General features: G+C 39.9%; 1 protein-coding gene across 1 annotated transcript in view; it reads right to left on the bottom strand.

The window, feature by feature from the left end:
- Positions 1-20,017, bottom strand: part of LOC120566695 (neuronal acetylcholine receptor subunit alpha-7-like) — a 43,108-nt gene extending 23,091 nt beyond the window's left edge. The window contains exons 1-2 of the mRNA XM_039813283.1: positions 19,693-20,017; positions 3,500-3,639 (exon numbers count right to left, since the gene is read on the bottom strand). Coding sequence (XP_039669217.1) covers positions 3,500-3,639; positions 19,693-19,753 — 201 coding nt within the window. The 5' untranslated portion in view covers positions 19,754-20,017. The remainder of the gene's footprint in view (positions 1-3,499; positions 3,640-19,692) is intronic.
- Positions 20,018-23,491: the final 3,474 nt, after the last annotated feature.

Genomic DNA, 23,491 nt, shown 5'->3' with positions numbered 1-23,491 from the left:
TCATCATCTACAGTCCATAATATCATGAAAGGATTCAGAGAATCTAGAGAAATCTATGCACTAAGGCTGAAAAACAACATTGAATGCCCGTGACCTTCGATCCCTCAGGCGGCAGTGCATTAAAAACCAACATCATTATGTAAAGGATATTACCATGTTGGCTCAGAAACACTATGGAAAACCATTGTCAGTTAACACAGTTTATCGCTCCATCTATAAGCGCAAGTTAAATCTCTACCATGCAAAGGGAAAGCCATATATCAACAACACCCAGAAACTCCGCCGGCTTCTCTGGGCCTGAGCTCATCTGAGATGGACTGACGCAAAGTGGAAAAGTGTGCTGTGGTCTGATGAGTCCACATTTCTAATTGTTTTGGAAATCATGGACATCATGTCCTCTTGGCCAAAGAGGAAAAGGACCATCCAGATTGTTATCAGTTCAAAAGCCAGCATCTGTGATGGTATGGGGGTGTGTTAGTACCCATGGCATGGGTAACTTGCACATCTGTGAAGGCACCATTAATGCTGAAAGGTACATTCAGGTTTTGGAGCAACATATGCTGCCATCCAAGCAAAGTCTTTTTCAGGGACGTCCCTGCTTATTTCAGCAAGACAAAGCCAAGCCACATTCTCCACGTGTTACAACAGCGTGGCTTCGTAGTAAAAGAGTGCGGGTACTAGACTGGCCTGCCTGCTGTCCAGACCTGTCTCTCATTGAAAATGTGTGGCGCATTATGAAGCGCAAAATACAACAACGGAGACCCTGGACTGTTGAGCAACTGAAGCTGTACATCAAGCAAGAATGGGAAAGAATTCCAGCTACAAAGCTTCAACAACAACAATAAGTCCTCAGTTCCCAAAAGCTTACTGAGTGTTGTTAAAAGAAAAGGTGATGAAACACAGTGGTAAACATGCTCCAAATATGTTGCAGGCATTACATTTAAAATGAGTGAACATTTGCAAAAAAACAATAAAGTTTGTGAGTTTGAACATTAAATATCTTGGTTGAAAAGGATTTGCAAATCATTGTATTCTGTTTTTATTTACGTTTTACACAACGTCCCAACTTCATTGGAATTGGGGTTTGTAGATTGAAAGGTGTCTTTTTTAAACTAAAATTCAGAGTCTCTTCTTCTCTATCATTGCTGTGTTCCAGAAATCTAGTTTACCCAATATACAGTATAAATACATCTAAACTGCTGGCTAAGCTTTAGTGCTTTGCTCAAAGTGTTAATGACAACATTCAAATTCTTTCATTTTACTCCGTACCATATTTTCCCAACCGCTCAGGGCATATGCAGATTGTTCTGCCCCATCCTCCTTTTACAGTATAATGGCCACATAACCCCACTTTTTATATTAGGTTACTTGTCCACTTGACTTGTCTCTGTTAGACACTCTAGAGAATCGGATTAAAAAGTGCATGACGTTCATTCTCCTCCTCTGAAGCAGATGCGACAACAACAACTTCCAGGACTTCCAAGGACAAACAACCCTAAAATTGCCCTCCTGTGAAAAGTACTAGGCCCGCTGGGAAGAAAAACAGTCACAACAAAATGTATATTTGACTGCTACTTTGAGCAGAATTTTAACCATTTGAAAAGTCATTAAAGATCAGTGTTGCCGCCGGCAAATGTTTTACATATGAAACGGAACTGACACTTCGCTGCAACACAAACAAATATTATTATTCAATTCTATTCACACACAATGAGGCATATTTTCAGTTGTGATTGAACTGTATTTTTTGAGGAACTATAGGGCACTTAACATCTACAACAGGTCTACACTTAGAGTATATAGTCGATTCGGAAAAAAGCAAACGTTTTGACAATAAACTACAGTACATCAACACAACAGTATGTGGAGTTAAACTGGATGGGCCCAGTAACCTCTGAATAGTTCTACTTGTTGTTAAATTGCAATGTGAGCAGCAGCCATGGCTATGTGCATTATGTCGGCAGGATAATTTAAAAGGCAACTGCGACTACATTTTTTGTACAGCCCTATTTCTGATATGATGGCGGCAGAAAGTTTGCCATGGTGGGCCGCCACTACAAAGTCAACACAGAGGAAACACTGAGACCTGGATTGATTTCTTGGTCACAAGCTGAAGGGAGGAAGGAATGATAATTTTATTAAATGGGGAATGTGTCAGACAACGTTAAAAAATGTGGAGGGGAAGTTAAATAAGCAGTGTTAATGCCTCTCTCAGCAGCTAGTCATGAGAAACAAAACACCTCAGACAGAAAAGCAGGCATTCAGACAGAAAACAGCACTGCGTTAAAACAGCGTAAGGGATTACTTTGACGAGGGAGTGTCGTTTAAGGTACTGGTGAGACATCCAGGAAGTTCAGTTTAAATAACATATTAATGCGTTTAAAGGCTTATTAGACGCTATAACACTGCATACTCACAGACAGGATTTTACAAATCTGGAAAGTTATCGCAGCTGCAGCTATTTTATCTTTGATTACGACGATTGCCAGGTTAACAGCACAAATGGGGCATTCACGCTACAAAGTTATCTACCAGGAATGTGTGCTTGCATGCATCTGATTGGCCACAGTGGCTCGCAGAAAACGTAGAGTCAGATTTAACTTTTTTGCCAGACAACTGCATTATTTTTGCAGGAGCCCCATGTGTTGCCACCCCCATGGGCGCTAGCGTTAGCCATGCATTATGTCATGCATGACTACTGATGGTCTGAACGTGGCCCTAACCCCACTCTGCTTAAGTTTGTGCAACAAAAAAACAACTATGCTCAGCCACCTTTCCCTCGATGAAAAAAGATTTAAAAACAATAAAACATTGGTGTTAAAAGAGAAATTAAGACATACAGTTTGGGTGTAGCCAGAATTATTATGTTTTCAAATGTAAACGATGCAAGTCACCAGTACGGTGGTACAATTCTACTTCAACCTCCATTAAAGTTAGGGTTGGTAACTATTTCCAATATACACTTTTTTACATATTGTTTGAAATGGTCTTTACACCCTGACAGCAATAAATAACTAATGGGCCACCAATCACTGCCTGCGCTTACTCTACCCATCCTGTGTACGAGCCTGAGCTCAATGTGCGTCGTAGTAGTCAGTACTCATGTTTGTTTTAAACTTTGGTTTAAAAAAAAAATTTGGTATGATAACATTAGGTGTTTGCTTACCGACGAATGAGACATGAAGTGAAATTGCGGACCCTTCTCTGCTCTGAAGTAGCGATGTGTGGGTCGGAGCCCCGAGGGCAGGGGGAGGGGTTAGATGGAGCCCTGAGGAGATGCTACTTTCAAATTAGACTACCTTTACAACATTACCAACCCTGCCTTTAAACAACAAAACTTCATATTTTACCACACTTCCTACATTCTACACTAACTAAACACCATGCCACACACACACACACACACACACACACACACACACACACACACACACACACACACACACACACACACACACACGCACACATAAAGAATATAAGTGAATGCTGTCTCCCTCACCACGTCTATGATCTGCAGCAGTGTGAGGCCCAGCTCCACCAGGATGGCTGCTGAGTCATTGACCACAGGTCTCTCCAGTCGGTTGTAGTTAGCCAGCAGCTCTTTGTACAGCCTCCTCTGGTGTTCTCCCTGCAGGGATCCTGGGTAAAACAAAAGAAACAAGAGGAAACATAATTTGTCTGATGATTGTTTTGAATACAAAGCATCACCTGTACTAATGCACTAAATGTTGTTCAAAACTAATCACCAACATTTGAACATGGAAGTTCATTATTGACCTTAGGTAACAGTTTGTGTGACAAACTCAGCTCCAAGGTCCTTAATCCGATAAAACTAGTAAGTGGATTTTAGACATCATTTTGTCACACATAACCACCAGCAGTTACCTCATATTTCAGAGTTGAAGGTACACCCCTCCATTCACTACAGTTTCTGAAGGTCACATCTCGACTTACAGACATACGGGGTGCAGTGTTTTTATTTGCATTTTAAACAGTAAATCTCTTGCTGGATTAATGACGTTCCAGGGCAGGTTTAAAAAAAAAGTGCTGTTAGTGTTTTGGCTTGGGCTATACATTTCCTGCAAATTGTACTCTGGAACACATTCTTGTGTACTGAGCCTGAATTCCAATCCAGAAAGTATCCTTAATGACATTCATAACCTTTTACCCTTCTTTTGCTGGCACCAGCCTGCAGCCAGATTATAATTTACCTGATGGAGTTTCAAATGTGCTGCCATATACTTTACCTATTCAGTCTATTCAGATTGCCCCAAGATGTCCCAGATTCCTACAGTACCTTCTGTAAACTTGCCATTGATATGAAAAATATATAAGAGGAAGGTCTGTTGAGCTGAAAGTTTTGATGAATAATGAATACTGTAAATATACACATGTGCTGACTGGCATATACATCCACAAACTGTAACACACACACACACACACACACACACACACACACACACACACACACACACACACTGTAACACACACAGAGTGGCAGGGCTGTAGATTGGTGTGGTCTTAAGGTCCAGTGTGATTAAAATGATGTGTTTGTTGGCCGACTCTCATCACCATTATTGATCCTCTTTACCTCACCTTCCACACACATTTTGCACTGCCCATTTGTCCCGAAATAAAAGGGAGACAGAAACACACAAACACCCACGCGCACACACATCATGGTGAAAAAGATTATTCATATTAACAAGTAATTTGCTTAATGTGTTCACACCGCAAGTAAAATCAGTTTTTCTGTCCTTTATATGTGACACAGATCAGTGACACAGATCTGTTTTAATGTATCCTCTCTATCTATGCATTCGTCTGTCCATCTCCCAGTACCTTATGTAAAGGTTGGATAGACGGAGCCATGGCCTTCCTTCAGACACACATTCAAAATACTTGCACACTCACAGACACGGATAGAGACACATGTTGTTTTGGACACCCAGGCAAGTGTTCTAATGGCTGATGGCTTCTGCAAAGACAAAAACACAATCTCAATAAATCCATACACAGCACCACTGTCATAAATCGGTCCATCTATGCACAATGTAATTTGCATACACACGTGCACTCAAATTTAACTACCGCCTCATCTACAGCTGCTATCCTACAAACCTCCCTTCTGTGTCTCTCCTGTGTTTTATTACTGTAAATTGTGAACTGAGGTCCAAACAAACATAACAAAACTAATAAAGTCAGAAGAAGAATATAAAGCTCAGTCTCCATTGCTGCATGTCTCATAAAACTGTGTTTGGAAGGAATTAAATAATCAAATACAATAACCCACTGTGGCAACTTTATTTTGCAAACAAATGTGCAGTATACGCCAGGGATGAAGGGATACACCCATTAGATGTTTTCTTTTTTTTATTCTTCTTGTTTTCCTTTCCTTATTTTTTTTTAATCATCTCACTAATGAAGCTGATATGAGAAGCTGGCAGGAAGACATCATTTTCCAAACCCAGCGAGAGGCCTCATCAAACAAACTCCAGCAGAGGGAAGGAATCAGAGTGGGGGATAGAAGAGGTAAAGGGAGCTGGAAGATTTGTCGTTTGTTCAGCACCCTTTTTGTTGATCTCCCTGTTCACCATCCTTGACTTTTAGAGCACGATAAGGTTGAGGTTGAAGAGGTGTTCCTTCCTAGCCTCGTGAGACCGTCCTGATCTCGCGAGCTCCAGTTTTCCACTCGCAGATCAGTCTGGCATCTTGAGATAGAGAAAATTTGGAGCCGTTAGCCAAACGACCGGGCCAATCAGCGTTGGTTTTGAGGTGGGTTAGGTGGTGATAGACAGATGGTTTATCCAATCAGCTAACCAGTATTTTCAGACAGCGGTACACCTAATTCTGTTAGCCGCTCGCTAATGCTTTTTTTCTCTTGGATCCTTCTTTTGGAATATGGTCCAGGAACCTGAAATGGGGCCTTTTATTCCTAAATTCTCATTACACAAACGGCAAATATCCTTTACCGACATGTTGCTTGCTTGCAGGAGCTAACGAGCTATGCTTTGCCTGCAGCAGCAGGGGCGGGCTTGTGGTTGTATTTTCATACGCTTCGTGGATCTGATTGGTTGATTTGGCCCGTCTATCACCAACATAGGTGATAGACAGATGGTTCATCCAATCAGCTAACCAGTATTTTCGCCCCTTCCCAAAAGTTCTCCAACGGAAAGTTCCCAGATGGATATGCCGAGCAAATGCGAAGCAATCCATCTGGCGGAGTCAGGTTAGTTCCTTCCTTTATCTTTAGTCTTTATATTAGATGTCAATTTACTGTAGTCGGTTTGACCTTATAGTAGGGCTGGGTACCAAATTCAATACTTTTAGGCACCGACCAAATTGCCTCTATAGTATTGAGTATCGAAAAATGCCTTGTCATTCAATAGCCACTTTCAATACTTAAGGAGTAAATCTCATCAACGTCAGTGAGCCAATAAGCATGCAGCATGCTTCTACCAAGATTTAATAATGTCTGTGATTGGCTGTCTAATGTTACATATTGTAGAAACACACAGGAAAAACTCTACGTTACACACAGAGACAGGGCTCACGTAGTAGGAGCTGAAAAATTTATAAAATGTTTATGCCGTAATTTTGTTATTTCTTTTTGTTTTATAAAATTGGTATCGAGTATTGTTTAAGAATCGGTATCAAAGTCATGGTATTGGTATCGGTCGAAAATGTTTGATACCCAGCCCTACCTTTTTAGTCCATCATGCACACACACAAACAAACCGTAATACTATCTTATTGTTTTTCCTGTTCCCTAAAGAAAAGGTAAAAAATGTGCTCTTTGAATACAACCACTACTGTAAAAGTGTTTTCACTTTTTTCATCACTGTGGAGGAACCACATTGCTCAGTCATTCTGTCCCAGTTAAGAGCCAATTCATTATCAGTGCATTGAGTGAAAATACAGTTTTGAAAGAAATAGTCAATATTTATTGAAGTCTTACTTAAGTCAAAGATATCAAGGAATTAAAAATATTTTTAGCAAACTGTTATATAGTTAAATTTATTGAAAATGGAAAGAATGAATTCCCCATTGATGAACACATTAATCATAGTTCAATCAAAAATACAAAACATATAGCACATGAGATGGAGGACACCGGCAGCGTTGCCATAAGTGTATCAACTATGAGTGATCACAGCATTTCTCCAATTAATGGGGTTTGGAATTGATTAGAGATGCACCGATTACAATTTTCTCGGCCGATTCCGATTTTTCATTGAGTTTGACCAGCCGATACCGATTTTAGCCGATTCCGATTTCATTTTTTCTAACCACTTTACAGCACACACAAATATTTACTTTCTATCTTTTCTTTAATAGAAAATTTTACATTTTGCATAGAACATAGAACATTTTTTGAATAGATAATCGATCGCTATAAAATAGAACTATATAAATTACTCCTGGTGTGGGAAATTCACACACATCTAAAGTGCAATGTTATGGAAGAACAATTTCCTTCTTTTCATATCCAACTAAATAAATGTGATATATTTAGCAAACTTAACTTCTGTATGTATGAAAACAGGTATGGCAATAAAATAATATATAAATAACAAATAAAAATAAAACAAATATAGCCTTGCAGTTTAAAGATATTTCTCAAAACACACACACAGGCCTGTTTGAACGTCAACAGTAATGTTACCTGAAAACAGCGTGTAGTTCCTTTTTTAGCAAGTTTGCTTGGTGTCATTGTGCATAAATATAAACACAACCGTTGCTTTAAATAGGCTTATCTGCTAACGTTAGCTACCGACGGTTATCTCGGAACAATCCAGCAATTAGACGGTACCCTAGTGTGCCGTTACCTGAAACAGATCATTTAACGTCACCGCTCATTTTACACACAGTTTAGCAACAAAACTAAACACTGAGGGAAGATTACTACATTTTTAATGTTGGTTTTGAGCGGTAGGCATCCCCACTAACCTGGAAAGCGTTTTAAACAGTAACAATACAGAGTCTTTTTTTTTGGCGTCAGAGGCAGAGGGACCACAGCGTTCGCTAATGTTAGCTTCTTGTCTCATCTGGGGTCTGATAAACAGTAAATTCATCAAAGTCAGGGTGCCAAACGCTATTTTCCGTCATATTTCACGGGACCCGTGTGAGTGCGGTTTTCATTTTCACCTTTCGCCTGAGATCAGTAGAGCAGACAGCTCTGCAGAGCCGTGTATAATTACGACTTTATGACATTTCATAAACAGCTGATTGAGCGGCAGTGCGCCCTGCTACATGCATATAGCGGAAACCCTGCATGTGCACGTGTGGTGCTGATGTTGCGCAATGTAAATCATGCGGCGCCCGAGTGAATTTGACCGGCATAAAATCGGCATATGTCAGACTGACCGGCAGGTCACCGGTCATGGCCGATTGACGTGAAAATCGGTCAATTTCGGTCACTAGCCGGTCAATCGGTGCATCGCTAGAATTGATACTTCCTAACAGAATCATGCCAGAGGTCAGTGCAAATGACATTAAATCACATTATTGCAGATAGTACATGTTCAAATGGTTAGGTTTAAAAAATATATATATTTCTGAACCAGACACAATTGTTATATATATTTTTTTAAAAGTCTACGTAAGTATGTGTTTTCTAATGTAATTTCCTTTTGTTATGTCTTACATGAGACACACACACACACACACACACACACACACACAGCGCGCACACACACACACGCACTCACAGCAAGAAGGTTCTGGGTTCGAATCCAGGTAGTTCCAGGCCTTTCTGTGTGGAGTTTGTATGTTCTCCCCATGTTTGCATGAGTTTGCCACCATCAAAAAAAAAACATGTACTAGGTTAGTCAGTGCCCTTGATCAAGGCACTGGCTCAGATCTGGAGTTGGTCCCCGGGCGCTGTAAATGGCTGCCCACTGCTCCCTTGAGGGATGGGTTAAATGCAGAGAATGAATTTCGCTACATGTATGTGTATGTGACAATAAAGTGCCTTTACTACACATACACTTAGAATTTATTGCTACCTTTGTTCATCTCTGTGCTGATTTTAACTTTGACAAACATCCCATACAAAGAAATAACACTTCTTTTTGACATTGTTCATGTTAACCTAACCTCACCCATCTAGCACACTGATGCTGCCCCTGAGCTCCAGCCTGTCTTCATATAAAATTACTTCTAGTTTAATAAGCAGAGCCACACTGCTTCTGGGCACCTCAGGGACCCCGAGGGCATTAGCACCCAAGGGGACATTTTATGTCAGCTCGGCATAACCCCACAAAATATTAATACATTTCACACATTCACGAGGTCTCCTGTGAGACCAAGCCAATTTTCTTTTTGAGTGTGTTTCCTCGACATCAACATTTATTAGAAGAATATTGGACGCGAGAGCTCGCAAATTATTATGAAAAAAAACCGAGAGGAAATGAAAAATGTAAGACACGTAGCGATGTAAATGTGTGTATCTTTATGGATTTGGCTTTGTGCACTGTGGGGTTGAGACACCATGTCCAAAATGTGTCCCCCTGCCTTTCAATCAGTCCAAACTGGGAGAGGCTCCAGCCCCTTATGTAAAGTTTTAGAGCCATTAAGAATACTAAAGACAGAAATAATGATGTGGGTGTTTTGGAATGACAACCACTATTTTGTAGGATTAGAAGGAACACATTAAGAATTTGAAAAGTTGAAAATATTGACAACAATGCACTAAGTCAGAATGAGCCAACTGCAGCCATGAATATAAATTAAAAATAATCTTGCTTAGCATTAGCTAAAAGGAAACATTTCCATAGTGTGTTCTAGGTAAGAGGAAAATCTAATTTCAGACACACGTTTGTTGATGTCATGTTATCCAGATGCTTTCATGCTTCATATTGCACGCTTAAAATGTTAAATTCACTAAGCGTGAAATGTTAATCCCATTCCGATTATTCTCATGGTCAACTTTCTTGCTTTTTCCACAGTTGTCAACTGCATCTCAGTCTTCAACAAAAGATTAAAGCTCCAGAAGCTACCTGTAGTAAGTGGGGCTTCAATTAAGAAGACAACAGAGTAAACTCAACACACAGAGGAAGACAGTGAGGTGCATTTGAAAGCTCCCAAAAAAGCTTTTAGGTGAACCCTTGAGTTAAAAGCCGTTTTCAAAGCCCGGATAGCTTAGTTGGTAGGCCGGGCGCCCCTATACAGAGGTTTACTCCTTGACGCAGCGGGCCCGGGTTCAACTCTGACCTGGTGCCCTTTGCTGTCATTCCCCCCTCTCTCTCTCCTTTTGTGTCTTCAGCTGTCCTGTTAAAAATAAAGGCTGAAAATGCCCCAAAAATTAATCTAAAGAAAAAAAAAGTTTAGTTTAGTCAAAAGATAGCATGGCAACTGCAGATGCTAGTAAAAATCGACCTTAGAATCGAAAATGTAATTGAATCGAGGATTTAGAGAATCGTGACACCCCTAGTGCAGAACATTGTATGTTATTTCAGAAGTGAAAGAAGCTGAGCTCGAGTGAAGTTCATTTGCTCATCTGATACAGAATGATCCACTCATGGAAACGCAGCCGGCTGATTCGCGCGACTGACTGACTGACTGACTGACTGACTGACTGACTGACTGACTGGCACGGGAGCTCGCAGGTCATCGAGGACTCGTGGGTCGCCGAGGGCTCGTGAGTTCTCGAGTGGTCTGCGTGCTAGTTGTTGCCTACGAAATTGTAAATTATAAAGCTTTTGGCAGCTAAGATGGCTAGGACTAGTAGTAGCTAATGTTGCAAGAGGTTTGTGTGTGCCGCTGTATTTTAGATTGAATTGTAGTAGGACTCAACTGATCCGAGTTAATGATACTAAAGACTCGCGACTCGTGAGTTAATTTTAAGAGTCGGGTTAAAGATCCAAGTGAATCACGACTCAAACCGGTTTAATTCAGATCTGTCAACAGATCTGTATACAGCATGTTATGATATAAACATCAACATATAGGCTAATGCTGTAAATAAAAATGTGAAAAGAAAAAAGCTTTTAATAAATCTTTTCAAAGTGCGTGAATAAATCCAACCGCCCCAATGAAAGATTTAAGTTTCACTTTCCATGATCCGTGACTGATAGAGGAGCATCTTGGTGGCAGGGATTTAAATCTTTAACTGAAAATGTCTGGGAAAAGAAAATCTAAAGTGTGGGTGCAATGTGAAATAGAAAAATGAACCAAAATAAGATGCTAGTTGTGTGCCACCGCCCGATACAGGAGCACAGCCGGGATCCAGCGCACACCAGACCAGCGAGCCACGGTGTAATATGCAATGAGGCAACTTTCCCGGAAGAAAAACATTATGACAAGAGGATTGTAAAAGAAGTATAAAGCGTGCTTCAGGAAAGCAGACTTTTGCTCTGTGCGCTCCAAACCACTTTCAGTTAATCTTCTACAACCCTGCAACACTTATACAATAAAAAGCTACTGTTTTTATGTCTGTGTCTTAATCGGTTGCATGTTTTCATTCAAAAGGAGCTTTACACACAACCTTATCACAGCTGAATATTTAATTGAATATTTCATCACTGTAGTCAGCTCCCCCCCCCCCCCCCAATTCGACGATAGGCAATACTTGACGAATCTGGGAGCGTCCGACACGCCTGGTCTAATCTATGTCAAAGTAGATTTTACAGCCACAAATAATGTAATGATTTTGTTAGATAGTGAATGTTATTGATTGTTAGCTGGAGAGAGATTTGTGTATATACATACATAGGCTACACAATACAGTGAGATGGTGGGATTTAACACAGTTTTTAGTAATATGCAAATGTTAATAACTCTATAAAAGGGGAAAATCTGAAGCACATTCTTTCCATCCATCCCTCTCAAGCTTTCCACCTCTAATCCCAATTATATACACCTTCTTTCCTTCTCCTATAAAAGCCACTCCAACTTTGCAATATTACACTCCTTTGCTATTCCACTGTAAGTTGTCATTCTTCTATATTTTGACTGCACCTCTCTTCCTCTATCAGTGGCTTTATCCCTTTACAAGCCTTTTCAAATCTTGTGATATCCCCTTTTTTGATCCCCCTCTCTATATGCCTCTCTCTTGTTTTCTCTATTCCTCATTTTCAGTCTTTCTGCCCCGTCCTGAATTGACTTGTTTCTGCTTTCAGCATTGTTGTTCTTATTTGCAATGAATGAGCGCATTCTAGAGCTGATTAGGTTGTGAGGAAATGAACAAAAAGCTGGAAATTATTTCTTGGTCATAATCAGTGCTGTCACCAGTTAGTTAGCATCATCAGCAAACAAATGGTGGGGATTTAACAGCCACGGTCCCTTAAGGTACAGGGCAAAAGATGCCAAATAAACAGGTGACTGTTAAAAATATAGGTTTTTGTTCGAGGTGGCATCTGAAAATACAAGAACCGCGCAAATACACTGCAGGACATAATTATTTTCTCACTCACGCTCTCTCCATCACATACTCACACACACACACACACACACACACACACACACACACACACACACACACACACACACACACACACACACACACACACACACACACACACACACACACACACACACACACACACACACACGTTAACATACTGAGAAATTCAGCTAGACGATTCTGTCCCATCGGAATATTTTTTACTGGGTCAATGCATTCAGATGAGGCTTCCAAACACAAAAAACAGGCGACAGGGACCCAGTCTCACACATGCACGCACACAACTTCTTATAGAGATACATGTCTTAAAGTAAATGATTAGGAACCACTAAACAATATGGGGCTTCAGCAGTTTCAATTAGAAAAAAATGAAGTGGGTACCAAAGGCTTTTTAGGAAGAAATTCCTTCTTTGTGTTACTATCCCTCAACTGCCACTTAGAAAGACCACAGTGTCCAGGAGAGCATATTTATTGTTGGTATGTTTGCTTTATTAGCAGGTGTCTCAGACTATCACAGCTACAGTATGCTTTTTGCTGCTTACTCCAGGTTTCAAAAGGTGACACTACAGATGTCTTGTGTGTTTTTTCTACAGCTCAAATGTAAGTGGCTTCAGCCACTGCTTTTCATACCAACAATCTTGCCTGCTAGAAAGACTCTGTAGACAGGATAAACATGGGGCCACGAGTGGCCCCTGAGGTTCCCAATGATGTATAAACAGCGATAACAGAGCTGTGGTAACAAAAGGGTCGGGACTCAACATTAATTTACATACTTTCAGCAAGTTCCTTCTTTTGAGGCTTGTCCCAGGACTAAACTTGAAACCACACTATTGTGAAACAAACCCCTCATTATTTAGAGAAATCTTGTTTCATGTTGTAGTAAACATGCTTGCTAAATTTCAAAAATGTATGTAAAGAGCCAAGTCTATTATCTGGTCTGGAACATAACAGGGCTCTGATTCCAGAATGCTCTTGGACAGAGGAACCTGGAGGAAGAATAGGGCTGCACAAAGAAACCGCTGACAGACCGCTGCTCCCCGAGGGCCTGGACGGTCAACACTACGACAAATGCCACACATCTACAGCCATTCTGATGCAAATATCGTGTGTGATATGATTAAAACCACACAAAAAAATTTTTTTTTGCAAAAAAAAACATTTTCAAAAACATCTACAGAATTATTTTTTTTTCTATTGCTAAACGACAGTGGGCACAACTGGATTCACATGTGCAAAACTCAAACCACAGTCTGCACTACCAACAGTCACCTGAGCTAAACAGTTCACATCACCAGCAAAACTCATTCCAAGCAACACAACACTTAACACTATGCACAGTCCTCACTGAGATAACACACACAGTCACTCAGAACACACATAGTAAAAACACTAGCATCAAACACCAATACAGAAATTAAAAACTTTCTCATCTTTACAGTTTGAACAATTTGAGTGACTTCACACTACTCAACAATATCTTTAAAGAAAAGATATAGATTTTCACGTAAGGTAAACAAGAAGGAATGATCAGCAGTTTGCTTCAATATAGTATTTTGTCTCTAGTAATTTAAGGAATTACTGGTAAAAACTAAAGGTACATAACAGTAACAAAGAATAGTGTGACTACTCATGCCTCTCTCCAGCATCATTCGGCAAGTTTTCTTCATCACATTGGATGTCTGCATCATCTCTAAATAAAAATGAATGTGGTGTTTCCATTGCTTTCACCTCAATTACTTTCTGAAAAACAGTAAGAACACAATTTTACCATTGTAAAGATATAGTGTTTTTCACTTCAATTTTTATATAGCTGTGTATATAACCTCAGACATCTTACCTGGACATATTGGTATCTTTTACCTGTTTCTATCAAACAGTACACTGTATAATTGTTTCATTCTTATTTGGTGTTTGTATACAAAAAAAAGGCTTTCTGAGCTTATATAGCTCTATATAAATACCGTATATGTTCACTAACTAGTCTAAAACAATACACCTGCTTAGGCGTTCAGCTAAAATTCCAATCAGCAGTGTTTGATAGGGACCAGACTGAAATCTATTCTGTTTTGAATGTGTGGTTAACAGTTTTGACAGCAGTGTGTTAGCAAAGTGCTGTAAATCCACAGTGTTGTGCACGTTGTGGTTAAAGTCATGGGATAAGTGTGTAGAGTTTTGAAAACTGTGTTCAAGCAATGAGAAACGAACTAGAGTTTGGTCCACATGAACTGCTGCTGTGCAGTCTGTAGTTGGAGTTTTGCACATGTTAGTTCAGTCATTTAGCAATCGAAAAAAACTGTAACACCGCGAAGCTGGAGCAATATACACACACTAGAACAAGAGTTATTAGCTTAGGGTAGCAACATGCTGTTTGTTTGAAGTCAAGTCTTTTTGAAAAGACAGTGGGCGAATGATAAAAATGAAACGTAATTTAATTTGGTCTTCATTCCATTGGGATTTTTTACTTAATTATATAACAGCAAATAAAACGTGGATACGCTATCACATACTGCCATTGCTGAAATTTCACTGGCCAGAATGACATGATCGGTAATGCGTCTTGCAGAAATCAGGAATGTTTGATACAAATGCAGACTGATCTCATGAATTGGCGTATGTATGACACGCCAATTTGTATTCCGTTTTTGCGTGTTATGACGTCGCATAATCGCATTTTTGCGTGTATATCAACGCAAATCGGCCGCCATTGGCCTATATTGCGAGTCCATTTCCGCCGTAGCGAGTGGTATAAAGGAACGAGGGATTAGGTTAGGAGGTAGGTTGGGGTGGCAGATGGGTAAAACACAGGACTTTCACCTGGGAGAGCTGGGTTCTTGGCCGTTTTTTGTTTTTAATTTTTTGTTTTTAATAAGCCTTACCCAATGTTTCTTTCCTAAACCCAACCATTTGTTGTTGTCGTAAGCGTGTTTTAGTCGTTATTTTCCGTGTTTTTGTCACTGTTTTGTTACTAAAGCCTTTCCCTGTGTTCTTTTCCTAAACTCAACCATTTTTTTTTTTGCCGCGCGCGGGACGTTGTTCTCGCGATAGTATCGTTCGCGTTCGCGGAGACCGCTAACGTGGCGAGGCCACGTGGTGGGTCTGTTTACATCAGCTGTTTCCAGCGTGTATCATACACGTGGATAGCCGAAAATGGCGTAAAATAACACGCCATTTGGCTTTATGAAACTGTATATATTTACGCAAAGTCATGATGCCATGTTGTACAAATGGTAGTCATGCAGCAGTCACTCTAGAATATAGTATGTGCATATTCTGACACTTCCTTTTTCAAACCTATAAATAGGTGTCCACGGTAACTGAGACCATCCATCTCACCTTCAGATTACGGCAAAGACCTTGAAAACGGTCATTTAACTGTCTGTAAGAAAAACACCCCAAGGTGAAGAAATAATGGGACTCAGAGACTATAATGTTTGGTGGGCTGCAACAAATTGTGTGTTTGTGTGTGTGTGTGTGTGTGTGTGTGTGTGTGTGTGTGTGTGTGTGTGTGTGTGTGTGTGTGTGTGTGTGTGTGAGTGAGTGAGTGTGTGTGTGTGTGTGTGTGTGTGTGTGTGTGTGTGTGTGTGTGTGTGTGTGTGAGTGAGTGAGTGAGTGAGAGTGTGAGTGTGTGTGTGTGTGTGTGTGAGAGAGAGTGCTTTTGAGAAATATGTGTCCTTTAAATCCTAAGAGGATACTTGTATTGACTCCACTGTTGTTGTGTATGGATTTGTATGTGTTTGCATTCACACAGGTGTGTGTGCTGACACACAGTTTTGCCTCTAAAACTAAGTGTGTATCAATTTCAATTTAAGACACTACTACATTGGTAATGATCTAGCACCTCATTATTTCACTATCAATTATTTGATAGGGGAAAGAGTCAGGGGAGGTCAGCAGTAAAGTATCCAGATGTTCAGCAGCTTTAAACTGGCATCTTAAAAAAGGTGGCAAGATAATTGCCTAACAACACAGACAGAATGATGGGGAGAGATGGAGAGGGAGTCAGAGAAATGAGAGATGATGAGAGTTGATAACAGGAGGCACAACAATGAGGGAGACAGAATGCAAAGAAAGGGCAGGGGTGAGAAATAAAATTTGGGTTAGAGGGAGGTGAAAATTAAGTGAAGGTACAGGGAAATCCAGTTCATCTATATGGTATGTGTATAGTTTCATTCATTAAAACAATATGGGCTGTAGTGTCAGTTGGCTTATTTAAATTCTTGGTGCATTGGTGCACATGCATGTTGGCTATTATATTAATACAGGACAGTTTCAATATATCAAACATGGTATTTAATTATTCTCTGCATTTTAATATAGCCTATAATTAGAGTGCACTTTAGGTTTTCATTTGCTATGTTCATGTTGTGCTGCTTTGTGTTCAAAACAATTCCAGATGGCAATATAGATATTGTAAAAAGGCTTAAATCTAAAAAGAAAACTGTAACCACTACATTAGACAAAAAGGCAAGAGAAGGGTAGCATGCCATTATCAAGAACTAATGTAGAAAATCAGTAATAATAAAGGGTAAAGGGATGTTAAAAAAAAAAAAAAAAAAAAAAAAAAAAAAAAATAGTAAAATAATAAAAAACAACCACTTTTAAATTTTACTCCAAAAAATTAAATTTTTAAAAAAATTTTTTAATATTTTTTTTAAACCCAATTAATTTTTGTTTTTTTTTTTTTTGTGTGTGTGTTTTTTTTTTTTTTTTTTTTTTTTTTTTTTTTTTTTTTTTTTTTTTTTTTTTCCCCCTTTTTTTTGGGGGGCTTAAAGCCACAGAGCCAACCATTAGCACATCATTTCCAGCAACATGTGACAATCCACAGTGGTGAGCAGGGATCAGGCGTATGGTGTTGTGTGTTATTGGAGTTTTGGATGGATGGATTCATACAGGAGATTAATAATCTATGGTCAAGGGCTCAGAGCTCTAAAACCACTGGATGTTTAATCCTAATCCAGGAGCTAAGACCTTCGTTGTGTTGCAACACTGAGTGCGTGGCTACCACGTTGGTACTTCTACACCATGTTGAACAGAATCTACCATGCCTTGCATATCTTTCTAAAACTAAAACTGGAGAAAGCTCCACGTTATCAGGAACTTTTATATATGTAAGTTTAGGGTGGCCATATACAGCTCCAGTTTTTAACTTTTGAAGTAACTTGAAGGCAGCACAACCTGTCTACCATTTTAGCATTGTCAGTGAATGCACAGCAGCACTTACTGTATAATACCTTAACACATGAATGCTGGCATAAAAAGTGCAATTAACATAAACTTCATGATTAAAGAGCATAGAGTCTGGGGAAATGGTAAGTATTGCTGATTATGGAAAAAATAAGTAGCAAGCAGGCTGTGAAAGATTCTGCAAGAGGGAAAGAGAATAAATGAAATAGACAAAGGAAGACATCGAGAGATATGAGGTGTTGCATTGAAATCAAGTAGATATTATTACAGCATCTGTGCCAGGCAACTTCACTCTTACCAGTGAGAGTCAGTAAAATAAATTAATTGGAGGGTGTATGTACTGTATTTTTGCTGCACCTGAATATGGGTCTGTTGAGTCTTTTATATTTAGTATAACTAAGAAAAATTTCCACTTTGACTTCGACGTCTAATTTACTCATCTATCTATATAGCTGCGTGAAGCCTTGGTTGTCACAAAAATCATGTTTCTATTTCAAGGACACTAAATTGTCCTATCTCGCCTCTTTTGGATATTGTGTTTCTCTTGACACACTAAAGCTGCTTATCAATGGTGCAGTGAATGTGACATTACTAGGCCTACAAGCAGCTAGCTGGTACTTTAATCCCCATGCACAAAGACACATGAGCAAGCCATTTCTCGTGCCAACAGTCAAACATGACTCGCCATGACATTCTGTTAAAAGAAAACATATAAGGGGTGTCAGTTTTAGACTTTTAGTAGCCATTTGAAGTGAACATAAAGGTGAAATCTATCTACTGTATCTAAGTAGCGCTAATTGTTTACATTTCCATTGTGTCTGCCGCAAATTTTTTAAAAGAAAGTTATCTTTAAAAGACTGAAACTTTCTCACCTTGTTGGCAGATTTTTGTGAATTGTTTGAGGGAAAGAAAGAGAAAAAAAACCTACAATATTTAGACTCAGTACTAAATTACATGACTTGTATAGCTTTATATAGGCCTTTGTCTTTTCCCAACTGTGACAGTGTAGCCAGGACACATTGTCCCACCATGAGACAGCAACACTGTCAATAAAAGACATAGAGGCCTCCTGTCAAGGCTTTGCGTGTAATCTATTCTCTTCATCTCTCCATTCAGTCCCTGTCATTAAAGCCATTCTTCCCCTTTTCCTTCCCAACAAGATGACCACGGACTAGATTGGTATGGAGATGTGAGAAAGTGGAAGATGGCAGGTTTGATGTCTGCACATGGTGGACACATGCACATACTGTATGCACGCACACACACACACACACACAGGTTTGAAGGTATATCTTCAGCAAAGCTGCTGTGTCGCAAACTGGTAAGTAAACAACCCAGATGTTACAGATGATGATGATGATGATGATGATGATGATGATGATGATGATGATGATGATGGGATGGGGCTTAGGAGAGAATTAGAGTCATGCATGCACATGTAATTGAACACAAATGATCAAACATTAATGCACAGACACATATTACACATATTAGAGTAATAAATCACATTTTTACAAAGGTGCATAAGTGTGTATTTGTAAAAGACCAAACTGAAGTACATCCATGGACCAGAAAGAGATGGAGTTTTTTAACTAATTAACATTTGTCATTAAAAATTTAAAAGCTGGTGTTATTCAATAGAACATTTGATGACTATAAAACTTAGTCATAGTGATTCTTTGGGCTTCATAACTTAAAATGAACTATTAAAAAGTTCCATATCTGTCATTCCAACATGCAAACTCTGTTTTGTTTACCATGATGTGATCAAAACAAAGCAGCATTAATTGCCTCTAATCAAATTCAGGTTTACATTTTGCCTTTCATTTAAATAGCCTAGTTTATAATACAAAATAACAACTTGCCCTTCCAGCAAAGACCACACAAAAGCTCTTTATTCCCTTTAGGAATAACAGATAAGGCCTATATACACTAACGTTTAGAAGATTCAAAACATGCTAAACGCCTGCACGCCTAATAGGGATTTTCCGTCCAAATCATCCATTTATTATAGTCTTCATTTACCTAACGGGCTCATGTACTCATTGAAGTTAGTGCCTTAAAAGAAAAGAAAAAACGTATTTACTTTTCGACAAACCTACCTTTGAAAAGCATCGCTGCACAAATATAAAATCCAACCAAACATCGTCCCCAAAACTTCATCCTGGCACCGCTGTGTGGACACCGCCGGACCCCGGCAGCGGGCTCTCAGTGTCGGCTTAAAATGGAATCAGCTCCGGCTTGGCGGTGGTGTGAACATGAGGCTGAAGAGAGACGAAGAGGAGGGAAACGGTGTGTGAGATAAAAGAGACTGAAAGACCAGAATGAGTCTGGAGTTGAGATTGGCGCGTTCACGCTGCTTCACAATTTCCTCACACAGCGCTGCACGGGGACGCGCGTCCGAGCTGGAGTTTAGCAGAAATATGGCTTCTATAACTTGCTTGTGCTATAACAAGTCAAACAAGCGATGACAGTAAAGTTTCTGTAGCCTAATATCTGATAGAGACGGTCACTTCGGTTATACGCTAGAGTGATGTTGCATGGTATTTAATTGCGAATTTATTAAGAGCTCACGCTCCTCACGGCGTGTTTTACAGTGTTTTGCTCCTAATTGAAGCTGTATTAGCCTAGCTTACTTTTGGGGTCAATGATATTTAAATCCTTAAATAGTTAATGTTTTTGTTTAATTGGCTGTTACATTCGCTTTCTTTGGTGCTAATTTGCGTTATAAAAGTTAATGTTAGCTCTACGTAACTTTATAAAGTCAGTTGTTTTGTGTCTCATGCCCTCACCTGTCTCCAAACTGTGCTCACCTACATTTAAGATGTGAGCGTGCAGCAGGGGGGACCGTGTGACGTAGAGAGAGAGAGAGAGAGAGAGACAGAGAGAGAGAGAGAGTGTGTGTGTGTGTGTGTGTGTGTGTGGGGGGTCTATTGGCTGCTGTAAACTGTAGGTTCTGACTTTTATTTTTAGTCAATTTATCACTTGAAATAAATATTTAGTATTAGCATTATTAAAGGGATGGTTCGGAGTAATTTCACCCTAGGGTCCTTTGCACCATGACCTCGAGCCAAACACCCCCCCAGAAGCTTTTTTCACCTGGGTCGAACATTGGGAGAGTTAGCGTTATCAGCTGAATAGCTTAGCGCAGGGGCTAATGGATCCGAAGTGTCTCTTAACATTACCCCACTAATAATGCCCAAAATGATACCAAACGTCTACAGTAGTACAAATAGGTTATGCACTCATAAAACGATGGATTGTAAAGTTTGTAAGTACACCAGAAGTTTATGTAAATAACACTTGCCTGTTGGCTTCTGCTCTCTGCTGTCGTTGTTGCTGCTGTAAGACGAGTGCTAAGGGCCATCTACAAATTACACCGAAAAAAGATGCAACAAAAATATTTATTAATTTAACTTATTTTTTAAAGTAAGTGCTGTAGAATAACTAGCAGGAGACAAGTTATAATTGAGGTAAGTTTGGAGACATTACCTTATTTAATCATTAAATTAATAAATATTTTTGTTGCATCTCTTTTCGGTGTTGTAATTTGTAGACGGCCCTAAGCACTCTTACTGCCCGATAGTAACAGCAGCAGCAGCAGAGAGCAGAAGCCAGCAGGCAAGTGTTATTTACATACACTTCTGGTGTACTTACAAACTTTACAATCCATTGTTTTATGAGTGCATAACCTATTTGTAGTAGTGTAGAAGTTTGGTATCATTTCGGGCATTATTAGTGGGGTAATGTTAAAGGGGTGATAGAATGATTATATAGGGTATTTCACACTGTTCCTTATGGTCTCCTAATGGGGTATGTAACATTAGTTGAGCTGAAAATGGCCTGGTTGATATTTTATTGGCCCTTATGCATCCCTGTGTTTTGGCCCTATTTGTAACAAGAGTTTTTCTTCCAAATATGGTATGCTCATGAATATTTAGATGAGCTGCGCGCTGCTTGGTTGAGCCTTATCCCCGTACACAAACGTAGAGACACGCGCTGATTGGTTGAGCGAATCGCCAATACACACACATTAGAAACGCGACAGAATCTCAGACACTGCAATGTTTCCTTACCAAATTCACTTATGAGACTTTTTTATGCGAGAAATCAACTATATAAAGCTCAAATATGGGCCGTTTTACGAAAATGTATGGCTAATTGCAAATTTGGTAAAACTGTGTGTCGGAGTTCAGCTGCCTGTGTTGCTGCCTCGTCGCCCGGCCTGCCTTCCTCCACAGATCCTGGCCTGCTGTGAGCTCGATTGAGCTCCGGCATGGCTGCTGCAGCCCACAGCACCTCATACCCGCGCAAATTCACCGTTGGGGCTAATGGGACTACTACCAAATGCCGCTGCCCTGACAGAGCTCCAGGGCCTGCATCTCCTCTCTTCCTGCTAGCTAAATGGCCCGTTGTGTGAGAGTGAGAGCGCGGTCAGCGAGCTTGTTACACCAGCAATCTCTTACCACATGTTACACACATGTCACGCCACTTAGCTATACAACATACCTAAAAGTCTTATAAAGCTAACAAAGGTGTCCGATTTCAAGTTAATGAATATTTGTGAGCTGTAAGGGTTTCGTTAGCTACGATTGTCCCTTCAATCCTATGTGTACACATTGAGGCTAGTTAGCTTCATTTTGGGTCGCAATTCGAGTATATTTACGGTTTGAATTTCGTCACACCAGTTACACAACATCTAACTAAATGTCTTATAAACCTAACAACAGTGTCCGATTTCAAGTTAATATTTGTGAAGACTAGCTAGCTACGTCTTTCGTTAGCTGTGACTGTCCCTTCAATCCTAGCTACAAATCACGAATAGTTAGCTTCTTTTTCGCCTTAATTCGAGTATATTTACAGTTTGAATTCCGTCACGCCAGTTACACAACATTTAACTAAATGTCTTATAAAGCTAACAATGGTGTCCGATTTCAGTTGATGAATATTTGTGAATTTCAGAGGAATTCTAAGAGGAGGCTAGCTAGCTCTCATTGATAGAGCTCCATCCAGCCGCAGGCTCTATCAATGAGACTCACGGACAAGCGGCGTTTATTTCCCCAATCGTTTGTTTAAATAACTCAACACATTATAATTATAATAATGGAGTGCTGTGGGCTGCCAGTCGTAACGGAGCTCACTCGAGCTCACAGCAGGCCGGGGGCTGTGAAGGAAGGCAGGCCGGGCGGCGAGGCAGCAACACAGGCAGCACCGGCCTCTGAAGTCCGACACACAGTCGGACAAAATTTGCAATTAGACATCAATTTTCGTAAAACGGCCCACATTTGACCTCTACATAGTTGATTTCTCGCATAAAAAAGTCTCAGAAGTGAATTTAATGGTAAAATACCATAAACAATGTATACAATTTCTGAGATCTGCACGACCTAGATTCAGAAGACTAACTGATCTCAGGTCAGTTGTGTAGCCTATGCAAATGTTGAGGCGTGACAAACACAGACTAGAGCCAAATGAGGAGGAGCCGCAATAGTTGACATCAACTATTGCGGCTTGTTGAGATTCGCCCGTTTTCAGAGGCAGTTTCAAATAGTGAGATTTGCAGAGAAAAGAGGTGTCAATGGGATTTAGAGGTTCTATGTATGTCCTAGTTACCCACTAAACTGTCATTATTCAACTATGACAAGGTAAAATCACCCCTTTAAGAGACACTTCGGATCCATTAGCCCCTGTGCTAAGCTATTCAGCTGATAACACTACTCTACACTAACTCTCCCAATGTTCGACCCAGGTGAAAAAAGCTTCTGGGGGAGTGTTTGGCTCGAGGTCATGGTGCAAAGGACCCTAGGGTGAAATTACTCCGAACCATCACTTTAAATGCTTTGTTTAGGCCTATTTATTTTGGCATGAAGCAGCTAATGTGACATCACAAATCAGGTTGTG

This window comes from Perca fluviatilis, chromosome 10, assembly GCF_010015445.1.
Source record: "Perca fluviatilis chromosome 10, GENO_Pfluv_1.0, whole genome shotgun sequence".
Classification (NCBI taxonomy): domain Eukaryota; kingdom Metazoa; phylum Chordata; class Actinopteri; order Perciformes; family Percidae; genus Perca; species Perca fluviatilis.
This window is presented reverse-complemented; position numbering and strand designations above follow the sequence as displayed.